Genomic DNA, 19,659 nt, shown 5'->3' on the forward strand with positions numbered 1-19,659 from the left:
GAATATTGAAAGAAGAAATATATTTTTGTATTAAATGGACATATAAAGCGTTTTTTTGTTTCAGACAGCATTTGAATGAAAAGCATTAATAAAGTTAATATATTATAATCCAATTGTTACTGTACTTTTTTTATGTATGAAATTTCTTGTCATAATTGGAATTGATGTTCAACCTTTTTTTCCCCTCCTTTTTGCTCCCTTCTCATAAGTGCGGTTCCTAAAAAATAAAATAAAAAAGGTGGCCTTAGCGCTTTAAACCAAAGCTATGAGTCTATGACAATGAACAAGGCGCTAGCATACAGCATTAGCACAAGGATTTGTTGGAATTCATAAACTTCAGAAATTCTAGCTAAGCATCATGTTAAAATGAGTACATATTGACAAAATTACTTGCATCAAGTAAACTCTCTTTCAGTTAAAAAAAAAAACAAAAAACGATGAAGAGCTTTAAAAGCAAGGTATATAACAATCATAAAAATGGGGGATTATGAATCTCTTTTGGAGTTACCCAACCCTAATTACCTCTTTGAGGCGAGTTGGCTCTCTCCGGTATCCCAACTATATAACCATATACTTGTGTTTCTGAGCTAGTCAGATTAGCAACATGTTATATAGCTTTGTGTATGTGATTCACTCTTGTGTTGGAAGGTAATACCACCATGTCCATGTTATTAGCAACTCAATGTTTTTGCTATATAACCTGAAAGGATTAACCAAATAGAAGAGATTCATAAAAATATAGAATCATATTGTAAGCAATGCCATGTTATTATTATTATTATTTATATTTTTAAAAAATAAAATCATCAATTGAGGTAAATGAAGTAAATGTTTTCTTTTGATAATTTGATTCACTTGATTATTATAAAGTGTCAATGGAAGTGTAAGCAAACCTATAATAGAAACAGATGAATATCAATCATAATTTTAAAACCTCTATGGCAATATCAAAGTCCTCATTAATTGCACAAATGGTAAATTGATAACAGAAGCATTTTATTTTTATTTTTTATTTTTTATTTTTTTGGGGTGAATGGAAATGATTGATTACCATGCATGTAGACGAAAAATCACAATGAGATGGTGAGGTGTTATCCATTTCTCTGTGGCAAATTCTGAGCAACCAAAGACCACAAGGATCATAGCTATCCCAACCATTCCCATCATAGAATTAAAAACTTTAAGCAAGCTGCTGCAATTGACACTATCATTAAAAAAAAAAAAAAAATTCCTCTGAATGTGGCTCTTTCACAATAATATTTACTTATTTAGCTGCAAATATGCATATAAATGACAAATATTAGAAATTTCCCAGAAATCATCGTCATTTTAAAAATAAAAAAACTAAAAGTTGAATTTAGAGTATCCAAAATCCAACAAATGTGGTTGCTGTGGTGTAGTGGTTATCACGTTAGTCTTACACACTAAAGGTCCCCAGTTCGATCCTGGGCAGCAACATTTTCTTTTTAATTTTTTAGGATAGTTGCTCATAATCACACAGCACTCTTCAATCTTCATTACTAATTATTTTTTATTGAAAAACAAAATATCAATAAGATTTTCTCTCTTTCTCTCTCCGGCCACTTCATCATCCTCTGTACGAAGCGGTTCTTCAATCGTAACAAACCCTAATCAACAGAGGGTTGCTTGCATCTTCAGAAGTTTTGTGGGTTGAATAAACTCAACAAGAGACTCCTTCTGTTTTGGACTAATGTTTTCCTTCAATTTCACTCTGTAAAGTGTCTCTAGCTTGGAGTGGATGCTTTACAATCATGAATACGAGTTAGATTCGTGGTGGGTTTTCATAAAGTTACACTCTTTTTCTTAAGACCCCGTTAAACAGAATCTGATTAAAGGGGGAAAAACAAAAAAAAGAAACTGAAGAAGAAGGTGCTTGTAGCCGAATCAGAATGCCAGAGGTTAGGATCATTGCAAAGAATTTCATGGACATGGTGGCTTCCATGCCTGCCATGAAGCTCGATAAGCTCTTTGAAAATGGATTCATCTGTGAAGCTATTCTCAGGTCATTATTTTATCTTATTTCTCAGTGCCATGAAGTTCCAGTAATTATTTTGGATTTATTATTTTATTTCATTTTATTTTGTTCTTTTTGAGAAATTAATTGTGGATATTTTGCAAGCTTCAGTGCCAGATTCTTACCTTTGATTCACCCTCCCTTCATATGGTGTTTAGTATTCATAGCTTTTGAATTTTTCTGGAATGTAAAAGATCATCAACTTCATGGTGCCATTGTTGTTGAAATATTTTGGTTTTTTTTTACTACTTGTTCAGAGTTAAGTGCTCTAAGTAGATAGTATTTGTTCATGAGTTTCTTGAGTAGTACTTTGTGGCTTTAACACATATTTATCTTAAAATATAAGGTCTCTTCCGCCTCTTGCAAAGAAATATGTCTTACAGCTGCTGCATATTGATGTGCCTGTGGCTGCTAAATTATTGGAGGAATGGGTGCTTCCGGATGGGATTTCAAAGCACAGAGTAGCCATTGATAGGTTGGTTCAATTAAGAGTTTTCGTTGAAGCTGTTGACAGGTACACATTTATTCATTCTTGAGAATTTTCGTTCTTTATATCAACATCAAAATCACCTTTAACCCTAACTAACTAGTTGGGTAGGGGGTCAATATTTGTTTATTATAAATTTTATGAAAATGAAAAGTAGATTTTTATGCTTCCGAAAGGTTCAAACTGATTCATTTCATTTCAAATGACAATTGGGAAAATGCTAGCCCTTAGTATGGAGTATGGACTTTTTTTTTTCTGCATGTTGCAATGTGTTTAAAGTCTCTGTGATAAACCTTATTCTATTTGTGACATGTCATAGTTCAGTGGAAAATATTTGCTTATATTATTTGTGCTTAATCTCTTACAAGGATTGCGTGCTCCATGGCATGCATGATATTTTTCTTGCTTTCCCCCTTTGTTTCTTTTGGAACACTTATTTGGGTAAAGTTATCAATTCACTTCATAGCATAAGGCAGTTAATGCTAATCACTTGATTTTATTCTTTTCAAATTTTCAATTTATGAGGAAGAGGAACGGATATCAATATGTGGTTCATTTCTCTGGATAAGATGTATTATTCTTCACCTCTATATGTGTCTTTGTATCAAGTTTTAAAAGTTACCATAGTTCTGGAAAATTGCTATTATCTGTTTGGAGCCTAGCCTTATCCAATTTACTTTAGTAATTTTTTCTCCTTCTGGCAGGAAGAATGAAAAGACTTACAAAGTTAATCCAACATTTCAGAGAAGTCTCCAGAAACTTTTAGTACATGGGTGAGTAATACATCATTTTGTCTTCTTTTTCTGTTCTTGTTAATAGTTAGCTCATCTCTGTAGTTGCTATGAGGATTACAAAATTGTTTATTTGAGTCATGTATTCCTCTTTATGCATTATGAGATAACTAACCTATATAGATGATGGGTGGTTTCTCTATGAAATTAAATGACCAGAATGAGGTTTAATAGTCACTCCTCCATTCTGAATTTTGATTAAGAAAAACAATCGCTCTAATGTAATTATGAAAATATAGACTTTAGTCAAACTACAAAAATATTTGCTTTACCTGGTAATATTTCCATGTGATTAAATATGGCAGTGGGACTTTGCCAAGGGAATCAATGCCTTCTAATATTACTGTGAGGCTCCCAAACTTAGAGGATCTTGAAGCTTATGCTCTAGAACAATGGGAGGTACACTGTTTGATCTTTTGATTCCACTCTCTATTTTATCTTTACATCTATTTAAGAATTTTATAATGTTATTTGATACATTAGTCGCTCTAATTATTTGATATAATTAATCTGCAGAACCTTGTTTAAATTTTGACCAAAATGAACCCTAAACTCTTCAGTGACTTTGTTTTGTGATGAACTAGTGTTTCTTGTTGCAACTTATAAGCTCAAGTCATGTTGAAAAGCCCTTAAATATTAGCTCTTCTTTGATGAAAGTTTTCCAGCGGCGTCTCCTGAGTCAAAGGTTATCTTTATTTGGCATTGTCACTTGTCATTTGTAACAGTTGCTTGCACATGTATGTGGGTGTTGCAAACTGTATCTCATATTTGACGTCATTTTTTTATGTTCCAATACAGAGACAAAGAAGCTCCAAAATTAACTGAAAGTGGTTTCCAGTTTTTGGTATGCATCAAATGATTTATAAGCCATCTGAACTTAATGGAATACATTCTCCTAAATATAGAATTTGTTCCTTGTGAATTACAGCTGATGGATACAAATGCACAGCTTTGGTACATCATCAGAGAATATATCTCTAATTCTGAGGTAACTCTAACTGTTTTTTTAAAAATGATTTTGCTCTTTGTTTTCTACATTCTCTTCATCATCCACTTTTGGTGCAGGAAAGAGGTGTTGATGCAGCTGACTTGATCTCATTCATGCTGGAGCTTAGTTTTCATGTCATCGGGGAGGTAAGACATTCTTCTTCCTTGGTGAGAATCTTGTCGAATAAAAAGCTAATATTATGATATTCTACAGTGATCAGACTTTTGTTGTCTCGTTCCTTTTTCTCTATAGCTATGTTTTACTAAAAATACTAAAACTGTAACTGTAAGTAGACTTCCTTTACATGTAACTTCAATTAAATGTGACTTTGACACTCTTTATTTTTTCAATGACTAGGCATATAATATAAACACGTTGACTGATTTTCAGAGGAACATAATTAAGGACCTAGCAGACCTTGGACTGGTCAAACTTCAACAGGTTATAATATTTCTGTTCTTATTGTTTTAGATAATGTGATGATGTTCATTATAATTTTAACTGTGTATATTTATTCATCAGTATTTTTATCCCTTTTTTCTTTCTTCTTTTTGTGACAAACTTTATAGGGAAGGAAAGAAAGTTGGTTCATACCAACGAAATTGGCAACCAATCTTTCAGTGAGCTTGTCTGATTTATCATCTAGAAAACAGGTTTCTTCTTGGTTTCAGAATGTATATTGATAGAAAAATTAAAACATGGCCTTGTTTCAGCATATGGTTTCCTTAAGTTTAAGGGAAATCCCTTCATAGACATGCTGAGGGGTGGAGACTCTATTATTATCAATGAGTTTGTTTTCAGCTGCATTTTTTTCCTTTGTGCCTTGTTCACGTAGGATGTCTTATTCTTCTTATTTTCCTTCTTTCCTTCTAATAAAATTTATTCTTTTATAAAAAAAAGGAAACTCTGAAAACAGATTTAGATGTTCCATTAAAATGTATTTCTTCATGTGTGTATGTATTTTATATGGTTTAGATGATCTTTTGGGGTATGGTCTGTATGCTGTTAGTATTGAAGTGATTTTATTTCAATCAATATGGCAAAGTTGTTTTTGCTTGTTCGTGTGCTTTGGACAGACAGGTCAGAGAGTCTTGGTTGCTTCATTTCAAACATCCCAAACTCGCAGAAAGCTCAAGTTTATTAGAGTTTTCAAGTTTTACTGGATCACACTTAAAAAGAGAGAGAAAGAAGGGGGGGGGGGGGGGTTGGTAGAAGGAAATATTTTAAAATCCTGGGAAAGTGAGATTGGGAATTCGATTTACCCATGTTCGGTGTTTGGCACGAGGATTGTAAATTTTTTCCCGAGGAAGTCGGATTCCCAGGATTCATGTTTATGAAGAAAAATTCTATCTTAAAATACCATCAAATGTGTGGTATTTTGAGAATCCCATTTGGTGGGAATATTTGATAATTTTTTTGGGACATAATTAACCTCAATCCACATTCACAGCAATATTTTACAATCAACCAAACATGGTATCAAAAAAATTAACCTAACATTCTAATGGATATTTAGGAGATATGCTGATTCTTGTTCATGATTCTTTTATTGAATGTATCATCTGTTATTACCTCAGACTGATGACCTCCTATCATGTCAACTGATCTTTGGTTGGCTTTAATGAATGGATTCTTTTTGGCTACAGATTGTAACAATAGATATGCCTTTAAAAAAAATTGGTGTAAAGAGTTGTGAATATTAATGAATGTGAAATGTCATTCTACTTATTTTTTTTTCAGGGATTTGTGGTTGTGGAAACAAATTTTAGAGTTTATGCTTACTCATCTTCAAAATTACATTGTGAGATATTGCGGCTGTTCTCAAGGTATGCAACCAAATACTTTGTAGAATGCTTTATTATTCAATTTTTGTTGAATAAAGCCTTTAGACTTTCCTCCCTTTCCCCTGCCATTCATGTTTTAGAACTTATATACATATCAGAAGTTGTTCTTCCTGGAAGATGTTTTTGGAAAATGCTTAATTTATCTGATACTATTTATAAATGTATATGAAACCATTAATTCAGCTGTAAAAACTTCTGAGCTGCCTATTTTGCTGAAATATAATTGCTTTAGTCTCAGTGCCAAGTGTTTTGTTTACTCATATCTAATAGGGGATAATTGTGATGTATCCAGGATAGAGTATACACTTCCAAATCTTATTGTTGGAGCTATTACAAAAGAAAGCTTGTATAACGCTTTTGAAAATGGCATTACAGCAGATCAGGCAAGTATTAGAAAATAGAATTTTTTTGTTTAATATATTTTCTTAAATTACGAAACTTGCTTACTTACCATGGTTAGATGGTATATTTCTTGCTACTCTTTGCCCTTTTGGCCTCTGATCATTGCTTTAATCATTTTAGTTTTGTGAAGAGTGAAGTAAGCCTTTACCTAAGTAGATCTGCCAGAGGAATATAGTAAGCTAGTCAATTTAGACATGGTATGTGGTGGCTGACCTCAACCCTTTCTGCTCATTTATATGCTAGCCTTAAGTAACGTAAACCAGTGTCCAAGATAGAAACCTAGAATTTCCATATGAACTTGCTTTAATCCTAGTTTTTAAACATTAAGGAAATGCTGTTTGTTTGAGTTGTGACTTTTAGGAAGTTTACTTCAGACAGTCTCTTATGCAAACAACTGTGTGCATTGTGTTGCAGATAATCAGTTTTCTTCAGCAGAATGCTCATGCTCGAGTTGCAGAGAGGATACCATCTGTGCCTGAAAATGTCACAGATCAGGTTTTGGAACATAATACTGTGTGTGTGTGTGTATTGTTTGTTTTCATTATCTGATGTGTAGCATTGTAATGGTGACAGATTAGACTGTGGGAATCAGATCTAAACAGAGTTGAGATGACAGAAGCATATTATTACGACGAGTTTCCTTCCAGGGTAAGCAACTTGACATCTTTGAGTTCATGTCTTAAGAATCCCCCGTTATGTCTACCTGATTATATGTATCATTTGTGGGGCAGGAAGTATTTGAAGCTGCATGTGACTGTGCCAGAGAGTGGAATGGTTTGTTATGGGAAGACTCAAAGAAGATGCATATGGTGGTCAAGACTGAGGTACATACGTATGTACGAGATTATTTACGCCGCCAAAAGTAGTACTAGGAAAGCCATCACCGTCTCATGCATCCTGGTCCTGCCAATAATTCAGCCACATCTCCTATTCTTTTTGTTTCATGTTTTTCCCTTTTAGGAATTTTTTTAATAAAAAATGAATGATTTTCGCCTTCAAGGTATCTAACTAGTTTTGACTTTATTCTTCTTCTTCCCTTCAAATCTTTTTTTTCCACTATATTATTTTAATGATGTGAAACTTTTATTTTTATTATAGAATTAAAATTAAATTATATTTTTTTATTGTCAAAGTACAATTTCTACAGTCGACAATCACAAAATCCAATTGTCAGACGGAAAAGAAAAAAAAAAATTTTGCCATGATTTGATCGAGAGCTATAAGGGTGTGTTTGATACAAGAGAAATTTTTTGGTGACCGGGAATCATGATTAATGGGAATTCAGTAGAAATTGAGTTTACTTGGAATTTTACGAAAGATGTGTTTGGTTCGCCAAAATATTACCGGGAATATTGGGTAAAAATTACTTATTTCATATTTGGTTTAGAACGAAATATGACTTGGAATATGAGGTTATTTTACAAAAATAACCCCAAACAATTTTTATTTTTGTAATTGATAGATTGGGTCTAGATTTTTATGTGTATTGGAGTATTTTTGTCTCAAAATTTATTGTTGTGCTTTCCCTTTACTTGGTATTCCGAATTACCATATTATTTTTGGTAATCTGAATAGTGACTTTTCTTTATAAATCAAATTACCGGTAATCCTTGGATATCCGGGAATCGTAATTTATTCCTTCTACCAAACGTAGTAATTACATTTACCAAAGAAGGGTTACCGGTAATCCTCTCCAAAAACTTGAACCAAACACCCCCTAAAGGTTATGATCAGATAGAAAATCGCATATCTAGCTCAACAACTTTCTTTAATAAAATCATGGAAGCCACGGTTTTTCACCTAAATTTCGGATATTCCCAGCTTAAAGGCAGCGTGAAGCTTCCAATATCTCAAGACAAAAGTCATAAGCAGTCATGCTGTTGCCCACAAAATGGACCTAAATCATGCTAATAAAAAGCAAGTTGTAAGATAAGAAACATAAATTCCTGTGGAAATGTAGCCAATAAAGAATGGTTGTGTGCACTATGCAGAAGTAGGCATGTCACCAGGCGGGTTAATGGGTTCAACAGGTTTTGGCTTGGGCTTTTGAACGGGCTCAGGCTCAGGCCTCTTAGGAGAAGCCTTATCCACTTCATCGGGTTCAACCTCGAACTGCAATATGCAAACGTATAATTGGGTTATTAGTTATTACAAGTGAATGTTAGAATATATCTGTAGAGTTATGTAGACTTTAGTAAATTCTTGACATTCAATAAAAAAAGGGATTGTACATCTACAACATGATTGATTCACTAAAATAAATTAGCCATTCAACAGTGACGGCTTAATGTGTGGGAAACCACTTAGAAGCAACAGAAACATGTTGATGATGTGTATTTTCTGCTTGATTCACTAAAATAAATTAGCCATTCAATACTAACCTTGTAACCGCAGCCTGATACACAAGCATGGAAACATTCCTGTACAGGAAGGGATTAATCATTAACATTTAAAGACAGCCATTCCATGATTAAGCTATTTAAAAAGCTACAAGCATATTGCAGTTCATTGCCATTCATTCCCAACATTGTCTACATTTTAGAACTGAACACTACATTTCTCTGACAACAATTCAACATACATAAACTTTTCCTAATTTAAGGTCGCAGAGTCAAACAATAAATCAATTAAGAGAGAGAAATCATTAGAGAATAGCTTTGTTCCAATAAATCCAAACCAGCATTGTAGATTGCAATCACTAATATGGGAAGTAAAAGAAGCAAAGGCAAGAATAGAAAATACCTCTGAATAACTGGCAGCTCCAGGAGAACGATCAATATAAGCACTCCACTGCTGATCCTTTAGTACAGGATCCTTGTAGCATATGTGCTCGCAGTCCTCCAAACCTGGTTAACCAATACTCTATCATTTGTAAATCAGAATCAATTTCTGTCAACTAGCAAGCCCAACTTTTACAATTTCCTTTCTTTTTCTCAGAATGCGCCAAGAAGAAAACTGAGATAAACCAAGTGGACTATAGAATATAGATATGCAGATTCTCAAAATATGAAGTAAGTGTGTATAATCAACTAACTAGTTCAGCCATCTACAAAGGCATAGCCATAGTTTGACCTAGTATATTCATTCTATATTGCTTCCATAGCAAAAACTAACATAGCCTTATGGTGCGACTCTGTTGAATATCATAGATACAAGAGGAAATGATAGTAATCCTTGTTGTATTCAACTACACAACATTGGTGCTATTATATAGCAAACCAATTGAAGAATACAAAGAGACACACTCAATGTGGGACTTCTACACTATTAACACTAACACTCTTAACACTCCCCCTCAAGCTGTAGCATATAGATCATATGCTACAAGCTTGATACATAAATAATACTCCCATTAGGAACCAAAAAAAACAATGCTACATCAACGAAATGAAATGACTAAGTACAACAAATCAACTGGAATGACCATCAGTCTGAAGAGCTGATAAAGAGACAGTTCTGGAATGGACATCAGAGCATGGATGGTGCCGGAATTATCATCGGCAAAGACAATTGAGCTGACCAGGACATCAGCATCAAGATCCCTCTCAGACATTTCATTTAACAGTTGGTGAGCAGCCGTGGTTTCCCCTTGACTATGCTACAAGCTTATTACAAGAAAGACCAAATAACATAACATCAAAATAAATCTCCTAAATGAGAAACCAAAAATCAACAATGTGCTAAAAATGGCGTCGAAATGAACATCAACATGGAAGATGCCGGAATGATCATCGGCAAAGACAATTGTGCTGGAATGACCATCAGCAACATGAACGGTGCTCCCCCTCAAGAGGAACTTCTAAACAGTGCCGAATTATCATCGGCAAAGACAATTGTGCTGGAATGACCATCAACAACATGGACAGTGCCTTCCTCAAGAGGAACTTCAGTGTCGGAATTAACATCAGCGGAGACAACATCAGCAACTTGGACAGTGCTCCCCCTCAAGATGGATGATGAATAGTATAAATACTCCATCTTGGGAAGAAAGAAGATTAAAGAAAAATAAAGCTTCGCGGAATCGGAAAAGTCGCCGGAGACGGTGGTGGATCGCCGAAAAAGTCGTCAGAAAGTCATCGGAAAAGTCACCGGAAAAGTCGCCGGAGACGGCTGTCAACGGTGGACGACGCGGTCAATGGTGGTCGGTCAACGACAATGGTGGTCAACCCAACAACTTCCCAAGGATCATTCTTTTCTGATGTGACAGATCAGTCTAAGCTGCAGTCACAGAGCATACTAAGAAAAACCCGAAAAAGAAATAGCAACGGGAATCCCTCAAGGAGGGTGATATCTCTCTATAACCATGTTGAAATTATGGAAAATAGAACTAAGTTAAACGGATTAAGATTCCTCTTGTTAGGCTCTAGATACCATGTTGAATATCATAGATACAAGAGGAAATGATAGTAATCCTTGTTGTATTCAACTACACAACATTGGTGCTATTATATAGCAAACCAATTGAAGAATACAAAGAGACACACTCAATGTGGGACTTCTACACTATTAACACTAACACTCTTAACAAACTCAAAAAAAATTACCGTATCGTTCAACTTCTTTATTGCTAAAGTGGTTTAGCTATAAAAAAAAGTGAAGCTGATGGGCTTTAGCCCTAGCCATACCGAAAACGAGATATATGATCATATAGAGCCAAACTCCAATACTTACACAAATTGTCAAGGGTAACTGACAATTTATGAAGCCTAGATTTTGAGTTGAATAATTTTTTTATCTGCGTAGCATTCATAAGGGGAAGAAAAAAAATCAATAAAGCTGCAAAGTGATCTCACATTCCTCCCATGTCTCTCCGTCTGAGTTGCAACCCTTTTTGCAGAATACTCGCCCTACATTAAAACAAGTAGGATTTGTGAGTGCAAAGCCAAAAAGAAATGCTAACAACGAATTCGGAGTGCAGATCGAAACCAACTAACACCACAACATGCTTCTAACGAGATCAACAACTATAATTGCTCTAAGAAGCTTAAATGAGCCAGGAATATTGCAAACCTCCCTACTGCATACTAATATTCAAAATTATGTATATATAAAAAAAAATGATTTGAATGATTCCACATATAATCTGCCAAAATATTCAAAATCAGCACGTTATGGGAAATGAAAAGGACTACACAATTCCAGAATTCCGGAACATAATGTTTATATGCATGCATTTGGCAAATTGAAACATCCCTGAAAATTACAAAAAAAAAAAGTTAAAGAGAGAGAGTGAGAAAGAGGGTCACATGGGATTTTGGTAAGAGCTGCATATTTATTGGTGCATTTGTTTCCACATGGAGACGCCCACGGTATCATCCTTCCTTTGTATTGTTCTTCGCATGCAGAATAGAGCAACGTAAAACAAAAACAAAAAAACCATGTAAACCAGACAAGGGTAGTTTGGTCATTCCGTGTTTTGTGGACCATTTCAATAAATCTTTGCTCCGACCAGTACTTAGCGGATCCTAAAATAACCGACAGTTCACAAATAATATTTTAATAAATCTGAACATTTTTAGTATAAAATCCAACGGGACATATTTACAAACTCTTATAAACTACACTATGTTTTTCTCGGAGAATACTCGTTACATTATATTCTCTCGTCCACACTATGTTTTTCCGGGACGGGAAAACATAGTGTAACTTGTAAAAAATTTTAAAAAAAAATTATAAACAGATCCTTCCACAAAATCTAAAACATATTTGATATTATTAAAATAATATAATTTTTGAAGAATTTAATATTTTTATATAATATGAGATGATTTTATCTCCTGTTTACATATAAAAATATATAAGTCTCGTGTGAAATAATGTGAGAAAAAAAAAAAAAAAAAAATATCCCACATATTATTTATATATGTGTACAAGATAATTCTATTACCCAAGAAAAATTGATTTTTTTTTTTTTTTTGAGACAAACATTAAACTTTTTTTATACATAGAATACATTAAAATTAATTTAAGTAATATTCCTCCACACAAAAAAAAAAAATCAGTAATATTCGTTATCACTATCGACCGATAGAGCAAAGTCCAAAACCCAATCCATAACGGGAGGTAGACTCGGAAACTCGGCGGTGACTCACCGATGCAACTCAGCGGCAACGTGTTGATTTCCGTGAAGAAACCCCCAATAGTGTGGTTCAAACCCTGTCTCTGCTTCGCGTTCTCCAACTCGACCGAGTCGAACTCGCTCCAAGCGGAGACACTGAAGACTCTGGAATGGAGCTCCATATGCAAACAGGTTTCGGCGTTCACGTCCACCGCCATGGGCTCCTCCGCCGCCTGCAATGCCCGGTTACCCGTCGGCCGGACCCCTCAGGAGAGCCAGAAGCTTCTCGATCAAACTTCGGCGGCGAGACTAATCACTCAGCCGCCGGATTTCTCCGGTATCAACGACTTGACGGAGATTCTCGCCGCCGCCACTTCCGGTCAGTTGCTAACGATCCGCGAGCTTTGCACCCTTCGCCGCACACTCACAGCCGCAAGGGAATTGTTCGATCATTTGAAACACTTGGATTCCACTGCTACTCATCCGCATAGGTACATATACAACTTTTTCTTTCTTAATTTTTTATTATCTTTTTTTCTTTTTCTTTTTTTGCTTTTACTGTGTGTTTTTATCAAATTGTTTAGTTTGAACTGCAAGATACTCAAAATATTATGAGTTTAATTTTGATACATTAACGGTGTAAATGTTTTGTTTTATACTGTCAAATGTGATGAGTCAGCATATCACCAAAAAAGTTAAACTGATAATGGTTGGACTTGGAATCCTTAAACTTCTTTAGTAATTTAGCTTTTTGTGATTGGACGATAGTGTAAACAGTTTTTTTTTTTTTATCAAAATTACATCCAAATTATATATATATATAATGTGACTTGGAGCTATTGAAGTTATAAAAAATAGCTTTTCCCAGCATTCAAGGGTTTTTTATTTTGTCTGATTCAGTTTACAAGCAGCTTCTTTTATGCATTTTGGCTAGGTGTTGTATTTTTCTTGACAAAGTTTGGAGCTTAGATCATATGGTAATGGATTCTCATGTCCCAATAAGGCCTTAAAAAAGAAAGTTTATCTCAAAGGAGATAATACAGAGTGTGTTGCTCCAATTGCACTTGTTCTTTTGGGCATAATTGCTTCCTTCCAGATATCCCAGGATAATGATGAGAATCAATAACTTTGTCGATGCAATTGTTTCCAATCAGGTACTTACCCCTACTTGAAATACTGCAAAATTGTAATTTCCAAGTGGACTTGGAGCGTAAAATAGAATTTTGCATAGATTGCAATCTTTCGGTAGTTCTTGATAGAGCAAGTGAAGACCTGGAGATCATTAGATCAGAAAGAAAGAGGAACATAGAAATTTTGGATTCTTTGTTGAAGGAAGTATCATCTCAAATTTTGCGGGCTGGGGGCATTGACAAACCATTAATAACCAAACGTCGATCTAGAATGTGTGTGGGAATTAGGGCTTCCCATAGATATTTGCTTCCAGATGGTGTAGTTCTGAATGTTAGCAGCTCTGGAGCAACATACTTTATGGAACCTAAAGATGCGATAGATCTGAACAATATGGAAGTTAGGCTTTCAAACTCTGAGAAGGCTGAGGAAAGAGCAATTTTGAGTTTTCTTGCATCTGAAATAGCAAGGTCAGAAGGGGAGATAAATTATTTATTGGATAAAATTCTCGAGGTTGATGTTGCTTTCGCAAGAGCTGCCTATGCTCAATGGATGAATGGGGTATGTCCAATTTTCAGTTTAGATAATTTTGAAAGCTGTGATCCTGAAGAAGAGGACAATGATTTAATGGTAAATATTGATGGTATACGCCATCCATTACTTCTAGAATCCTCTCTAGAAAAAAATTCAGGTAATCTTGCACTAAGATCTGGAAATGCTGCTGAGTTAGGTAATGGAAATGGAGCAATGGCTTCTAAAAATACATCACAAGGAATATCAGACTTCCCTGTGCCAGTTGACTTTAAAATTAGACATGGAACTAGAGTGGTGGTGATCTCAGGACCTAATACTGGAGGAAAAACTGCTTCCATGAAAGCATTGGGCCTGGCATCCCTTATGTCAAAGGCTGGAATGTATTTGCCTGCCAAGAACAGTCCAAAACTTCCTTGGTTTGACCTTATCCTTGCAGATATTGGAGATCACCAGGTAATTTCTGAACTTTTTTTTCTGGACAATAAAGATATTTTGTTGACATCATGTAACTGTTTCATTTGTTTTCTGATTTTTTTTTCTCTTCCAAATTGAAGTCCCTTGAACAAAATCTCTCAACTTTTAGTGGGCACATCTCACGTATTTGTAAGATTTTGGAAGTGACCTCTAAACAATCACTTGTTCTCATTGATGAAATTGGTGTTGGAACTGATCCTTCAGAAGGTGTAGCTCTTTCTGTTAGTGTCTTGCAATATCTGAAGAATCTTGTTAACTTGGCTGTTGTGACTACTCATTATGCTGATCTAAGTAGCATGAAGGAAAAGGATACCCGTTTTGAAAATGCAGCAATGGAATTTTCACTCAAAACATTACAGCCTACTTATAGGATCCTCTGGGGATGTACTGGTGATTCAAATGCATTAAGCATAGCACAATCTATTGGCTTTGATAGAAATATAATTGATCACGCACAAAAATGGGTCGAGAAGTTAAAGCCAGAACAGCAGCAAGAACGAAGAGGAATGCTCTATCAGTCATTACAGGAGGAAAGAAACCAATTAAAGGCTCAGGCTGAAAAGGCTGCATCCATTCATGCAGAAACTATGAACATATACTTTGAGGTAGATGTTTAGCTGGAAAGAGATTATTAGTTTCTTGATAATAGTTTGTTTTCCTTGGTCGACATAGTATTACAATCAATGTTGTTCCTTGTCAAGTTATCTGAAATTTGCATCCTTAATAAGTAAGCATTCAGTTCAGTATATTGACCAGAAAACAGTAAAGAGTGATGGGGATGTTGTATAGGTTTGTTGAATAACACATCATTTAGTGCCTTATAACCTTTACTAGATATGACCAATCGCTGAAGATGGCCAACAGCTGTTAATTTCAATATTTTAGGGGAGTTACTTCTATAATCTGGCCATCTGGTTTACTAAGTTCACAATTATATAATAAGTACATAAATTCTTCCTCCATAATGCTCATTTCTTTGCTTTTTCTCTTATTTTTTGTCCCTTTTTTTTCAAAAACTATTGCAAAGATCCAAGCGGAGGCAGAAGACCTTGATAGACGTGAGATGGAACTTATGGCAAAGGAAACTCAACAGGTCCAACAAGAGCTCGTGGATGCAAAATCTCAGATGGAAACTGTGATACAGAAGTTTGAAAAGCAACTCAGAATTTCTGGTCGAGATCAACTCAATTCACTTATTAGAGAATCTGAATCTGCAATTGCCTCCATTGTAAAAGCTCAAACTCCTGCTGATTGTTTTCCCATCAGTGAAGCTGATCACACTTCATATACTCCACAATTTGGAGAGCAAGTTCGTGTCAAGGGATTGGGAGGGAAATTAGCCACAGTAGTAGAATTGCCTGGGGATGATGAGACAATCCTGGTACAGTATGGTAAAGTGAAAGTCCGTGTGAAGAAAAATAGCATCATAGCTATCCCAGCTGGTGCAAAGAATGTTGTAACTAGTTCTTCCAAATATCAGGGGAGGCAGGTATGTATTTAGATCTTTGCTGTCATGTAAATGTTCAAATGATATAATTTACCTTTCAGGGAAAAAAACATAAAAACAAAGTGATATATACTTTCCCATTAAGAAAGTGATTGGACGAGTATTAATTAAGAGAGACCTTTTCGGACATGGAAAAACCTAGCTGAGCATTGAATCAAGACCTGTTGTTGATCGTGGTAGTAACTTTAGATCATCCTATGCTCTAGACACATTGGAGTTTACATCTGTAAAATCATTTTTGTCTCCTCTGTCCACTCGGATACTATGCACATTATGCTGAATTAAGTAATTTCAGACCCAGACATTATTTCTGATGACCTTTTCTTTCATCAACATATATTATTGTCACTTTATAATATATGTTGTTATACTATGCAACGATTTTCACTGTGTTAAAATACCAGGATTTGTTTTTGAAAGACGAGAGCAAAAGGGGGAGTGGGATGGTTCAAAGGATGATAATCATTGGTTTAATTCAAAATGCTGAGATTTAACATTTCGATCTAATATTGTAGAGTTCGCGGAATGGAGAATACAGGGGTAATTTAGAGGCAAACAGCAATGATGATCTTTCTTATGGTCCTGTGGTGCGGACATCTAAGAATACTGTGGACCTACGTGGTATGCGAGTGGAAGAAGCTTCTATCCACCTTGAGATGGAGATTAATGCAAGTCGTCCATATTCGGTTCTCTTTGTAATACATGGGACGGGTACTGGTGCTGTTAAGGAGCGTGCGTATGAGATTCTGCAAAATAATTCACGTGTTACTAATTATGAACCTGAAAGTCCAATGAATTATGGTTGTACCATTGCTTATGTCAAGTGAGCCCTCATTGTCCTGGTGCAATAAGCTATGCCGGGTTGAACCCCGAGTTTTCCTGCTCCTTCCTTACCGGATCAATCAAATGACTAACTTAATATGTACATAAACACATTTGATATAATCAACTTACGAGTTTATAAAATTTAGAAGTTTTAATTTATTTACACTGAAGCTGTAGTTTGCATTTTATATGTGCTTTGTTTTGTTGACACATCTCATGAAGCATTCTTTACAGATTTTTCTTGAAAATACAAGGTGAGTTTACAATTTATTTCATCTATATGATAACTCGAGAACTGGTATCACTCTGATGCCCCATAAATTGATGTTGGTCTGCAATGGTAAGGTCGGTTGATAGAAAGTCCAAGAAGAGGCTACCATAAACCTCAAAGCCCCCATAAGAAAATTGTCTACAAGTGTAAATCTTTATGGCCGAATTCTATAGTTTATGTTGGAATTCTAGAATTTAAGTAAGGAAAAAGGACAAAGTCGTACAATTAATAAAAACTTTCTTTTATTAATATCTTAACTTATCATCAAATAGCATTATTAGAAATTTTATCATGCAAGTAAATCGAATTCATACTCTAATGTTAATATAAGTAAAATTATTAGATGGGTGGATTATTCAAAACTTTTCTTTACTATGAAATATCTTCTTCTTTTTTCGAGAAATTCTTGCAAGTTTCACAACTAAGAATATGGAGAAAATATAGAAGAAATTTGACGCTGTGAAATGAGGTCATTGGAGTTGCCAACTTGAGTACTTAACGATTAAGTAATCAACAACAGAAGAGTCAAATGCCAATCTAAGTCAGTAAGACGCGTAGTTTAACCGTTTTGCGAGCGTAGCCGTTGGTTGTTGCCGACACATCCGTTTTACCCCTTCCTATAAATAAACCCAGATTACATTCACATTCTAAAATCACAAATCAAAATCAAAAACCACTCATGGCCTCCCAAACACACCTGGTACGTGTTCCTATTCCTATTCCTATTCCTATTCCCTATATCTCACGTGCTTGCTCTTCTCTTAATTTGTTGTTTGAATCAATTTAACTAACGCATTCAATTTGGGGTTTCATTTTTTTCTTTTCAGGGTGAGGAGAACAAGGAAGAAGAACAACAACATAAACTCAAGTACCTAGAGTTCGTGCAAGTTGCCACCGCCCAAGTCCTCATGCGTTGCGCCACCGTCTACGGTTGCGCCAAGGAACGCTCCGGCCCTCTCAAGCCGGGCGTACGCGCCGTCGAGGGAGCCGTCAAGAATGCAATCGGCCCCGTCTACGACAAGTTCCACCTCGTTCCCGACGAGCTCCTCCGCTACGCCGACCGCAACCTCCACAACTCAATCTCCGCCGCGCATAGGGCTCCGGTCGCCGCCCGAACCACCGCCTCGGAGATGGCGAGGAGCGTTTACTCAAAGTGCGAGCCGGCGGCGAAGGTGCTGTACGAGAGGTACGAGCCGAAGGCGGAGCAGTGCGTGGCGTCGGCGTGGCGGATGCTGAACCGGCTGCCGCTGTTTCCTGCGGTGGCGAATGTTGTTGTGCCGAAAGCGGCGTATTGTACGGAGAAGTATAAAGAGACGGTTGTGGCGGCGGCGGAGAAGGGTTATAGAGTTTCGGCGTACCTGCCTTTGGTGCCTGTGGAGAGGATAGCTAAGGTGTTTATTGAAAAAGAAAAGAAACTTGAATGAGGAACACAAATGGAACAGTGGCCAAAGACAAAAAAAAAAATACCAAAATGTGACTTGATATATTTCATTACACGGAGTAGCGAAATATGCCAAGTCAGAACCAAAAATGTCACGTGTTAGAGAATTCTCCCTGTCTAACACGTGACATTTTTGGTTCTATCCATTCTGACGCGACATATTTCGCTACACCATGTAACAAATTATTTACACATATATTTCGCTAGACAGAATAGCAAAATATGTCACGTGACATTTTGACAAAATTTACTCAGCATGATATTTTGGTGTGTTTTTTTGCCAACGCACTTTGGCCACTGTTCCAACACAAATGCTCCGCTCATCGGTGCTAGTTTTGTGTTGCTACGAGGATTTAGCTTATGGGATTGAAAACTTGGGAATATTATGTGGAAAAATGTGTATGGTTTTAAAGAAAATGTCTATTATTTTAAAGTATGTAAAGTTATATTATTTTAACAAAGAAATAAAGATAGATAAAGGAGGAGAAATTGTTAAAACAAAATAAAATAAAGTTGTGGATCTTATTTTTTTGTGAGAATAAAATGATACAAATTGTGTCGTCGTTTAGAAGGATAAATATTTTTCTCGTAATATTATCAAATATATTTTTCTATTTAAAAGTTGAATCAATAAAAATATTTTTAATTATTTAATCGACGTGCTTCCAAATATAAAATGGTATATATATTATCAACATAAAATGGTAGAATTATTTTACGATGCGTTTGTTCTTTGTTCATTGTAAAATTTGTTTAAAATATATTCCCATCTTACATACGTTTGATATGTTTGAATTGTCTTTATTAGTAAATTATTTGTAAGTATCTTTTTTTAAGTTTTGAATGAAGTTAGACGACCCTAAATTTTTGTTTA

General features: G+C 35.4%; 4 protein-coding genes and 1 non-coding gene across 13 annotated transcripts; 4 read left to right on the forward strand and 1 right to left on the reverse strand.

Moving 5' to 3' along the window:
- The first annotated feature begins 1,385 nt into the window (after nt 1–1,385).
- On the forward strand, nt 1,386–1,458 carry TRNAV-UAC (transfer RNA valine (anticodon UAC)). Its single transcript has one exon. It is a non-coding gene; the product is annotated as a tRNA-Val (tRNA).
- Nucleotides 1,459–1,547: 89 nt separating this feature from the next.
- LOC133294699 (general transcription and DNA repair factor IIH subunit TFB2) lies at nt 1,548–7,595 on the forward strand. Of its 5 annotated transcripts, none has more exons than XM_061493437.1 (15): nt 1,548–2,023; nt 2,382–2,549; nt 3,227–3,295; nt 3,619–3,712; nt 3,898–3,998; nt 4,112–4,157; nt 4,242–4,301; nt 4,379–4,447; nt 4,659–4,742; nt 4,871–4,954; nt 6,042–6,127; nt 6,438–6,528; nt 6,962–7,042; nt 7,121–7,195; nt 7,279–7,595. In XM_061493437.1, exons 1-15 carry the CDS (start codon nt 1,911–1,913, stop codon nt 7,411–7,413), a joined length of 1,356 nt encoding a protein of 451 aa, XP_061349421.1. In that variant the 5' UTR covers nt 1,548–1,910; the 3' UTR covers nt 7,414–7,595. The 5 variants fall into 5 exon arrangements, with proteins under 5 accessions (XP_061349421.1, XP_061349422.1, XP_061349423.1 ...); XM_061493438.1 differs by having other exon boundaries at nt 4,692–4,742; XM_061493439.1 differs by having other exon boundaries at nt 2,382–2,510.
- A 772-nt stretch (nt 7,596–8,367) lies between these two features.
- On the reverse strand, nt 8,368–18,306 carry LOC133294692 (uncharacterized). The gene is made up of 6 exons (XM_061493424.1): nt 18,217–18,306; nt 11,794–12,012; nt 11,341–11,394; nt 9,290–9,393; nt 8,929–8,967; nt 8,368–8,659 (listed from the first exon to the last, which is right to left on the reverse strand). The coding sequence occupies exons 2-6, from the start codon at nt 11,972–11,974 to the stop codon at nt 8,531–8,533; spliced, it is 507 nt and encodes a 168-aa protein (XP_061349408.1). The 5' UTR covers nt 11,975–12,012; nt 18,217–18,306; the 3' UTR covers nt 8,368–8,530.
- On the forward strand, nt 12,594–17,166 carry LOC133294690 (uncharacterized). Of its 5 annotated transcripts, none has more exons than XM_061493418.1 (6): nt 12,594–13,096; nt 13,760–14,424; nt 14,506–14,720; nt 14,822–15,346; nt 15,769–16,230; nt 16,764–17,166. In XM_061493418.1, exons 1-6 carry the CDS (start codon nt 12,642–12,644, stop codon nt 17,073–17,075), a joined length of 2,634 nt encoding a protein of 877 aa, XP_061349402.1. In that variant the 5' UTR covers nt 12,594–12,641; the 3' UTR covers nt 17,076–17,166. The 5 variants fall into 5 exon arrangements, with proteins under 5 accessions (XP_061349402.1, XP_061349403.1, XP_061349401.1 ...); XM_061493419.1 differs by having other exon boundaries at nt 15,769–16,194; XM_061493417.1 differs by having other exon boundaries at nt 13,760–14,720.
- On the forward strand, nt 17,950–19,265 carry LOC133294691 (stress-related protein-like). The gene is made up of 2 exons (XM_061493423.1): nt 17,950–18,044; nt 18,172–19,265. The coding sequence occupies exons 1-2, from the start codon at nt 18,024–18,026 to the stop codon at nt 18,766–18,768; spliced, it is 618 nt and encodes a 205-aa protein (XP_061349407.1). The 5' UTR covers nt 17,950–18,023; the 3' UTR covers nt 18,769–19,265.
- The last annotated feature ends 394 nt before the right edge of the window (nt 19,266–19,659 follow it).

Source organism: Gastrolobium bilobum, unplaced genomic scaffold, assembly GCF_033153095.1.
Source record: "Gastrolobium bilobum isolate Gb01-03AN ecotype WA unplaced genomic scaffold, APGP_CSIRO_Gbil_v1 utg3268, whole genome shotgun sequence".
NCBI classification, from domain to species: Eukaryota; Viridiplantae; Streptophyta; class Magnoliopsida; order Fabales; family Fabaceae; genus Gastrolobium; species Gastrolobium bilobum.

Bases quoted from the DNA above. Each gene is read 5' to 3' on its own strand.
- LOC133294691 (XM_061493423.1), top strand. From the start codon at position 18,024: ATGGCCTCCCAAACACACCTG. The intron at 18,045-18,171 runs GTACGTGTTCCT...TTTTCTTTTCAG, and splicing joins TGGCCTCCCAAACACACCTG to GGTGAGGAGAACAAGGAAGA.
- LOC133294699 (XM_061493437.1), top strand. From the start codon at position 1,911: ATGCCAGAGGTTAGGATCATTGCAAAGAATTTCATGGACATGGTGGCT. The intron at 2,024-2,381 runs GTCATTATTTTA...TTAAAATATAAG, and splicing joins ATCTGTGAAGCTATTCTCAG to GTCTCTTCCGCCTCTTGCAA. The intron at 6,128-6,437 runs GTATGCAACCAA...TGATGTATCCAG, and splicing joins ATATTGCGGCTGTTCTCAAG to GATAGAGTATACACTTCCAA.
- LOC133294690 (XM_061493417.1), top strand. From the start codon at position 12,642: ATGCAACTCAGCGGCAACGTGTTGATTTCCGTGAAGAAACCCCCAATA. The intron at 13,097-13,759 runs GTACATATACAA...GTTTCCAATCAG, and splicing joins ACTGCTACTCATCCGCATAG to GTACTTACCCCTACTTGAAA. The intron at 16,231-16,763 runs GTATGTATTTAG...CTAATATTGTAG, and splicing joins CCAAATATCAGGGGAGGCAG to AGTTCGCGGAATGGAGAATA.
- LOC133294692 (XM_061493424.1), bottom strand. From the start codon at position 11,974: ATGGTCCACAAAACACGGAATGACCAAACTACCCTTGTCTGGTTTACA. The intron at 8,968-9,289 runs GTATTTTCTATT...CTTCCTGTACAG, and splicing joins GAGCTGCCAGTTATTCAGAG to GAATGTTTCCATGCTTGTGT. The intron at 8,660-8,928 runs GTTAGTATTGAA...TGCATATTGCAG, and splicing joins TATCAGGCTGCGGTTACAAG to TTCGAGGTTGAACCCGATGA.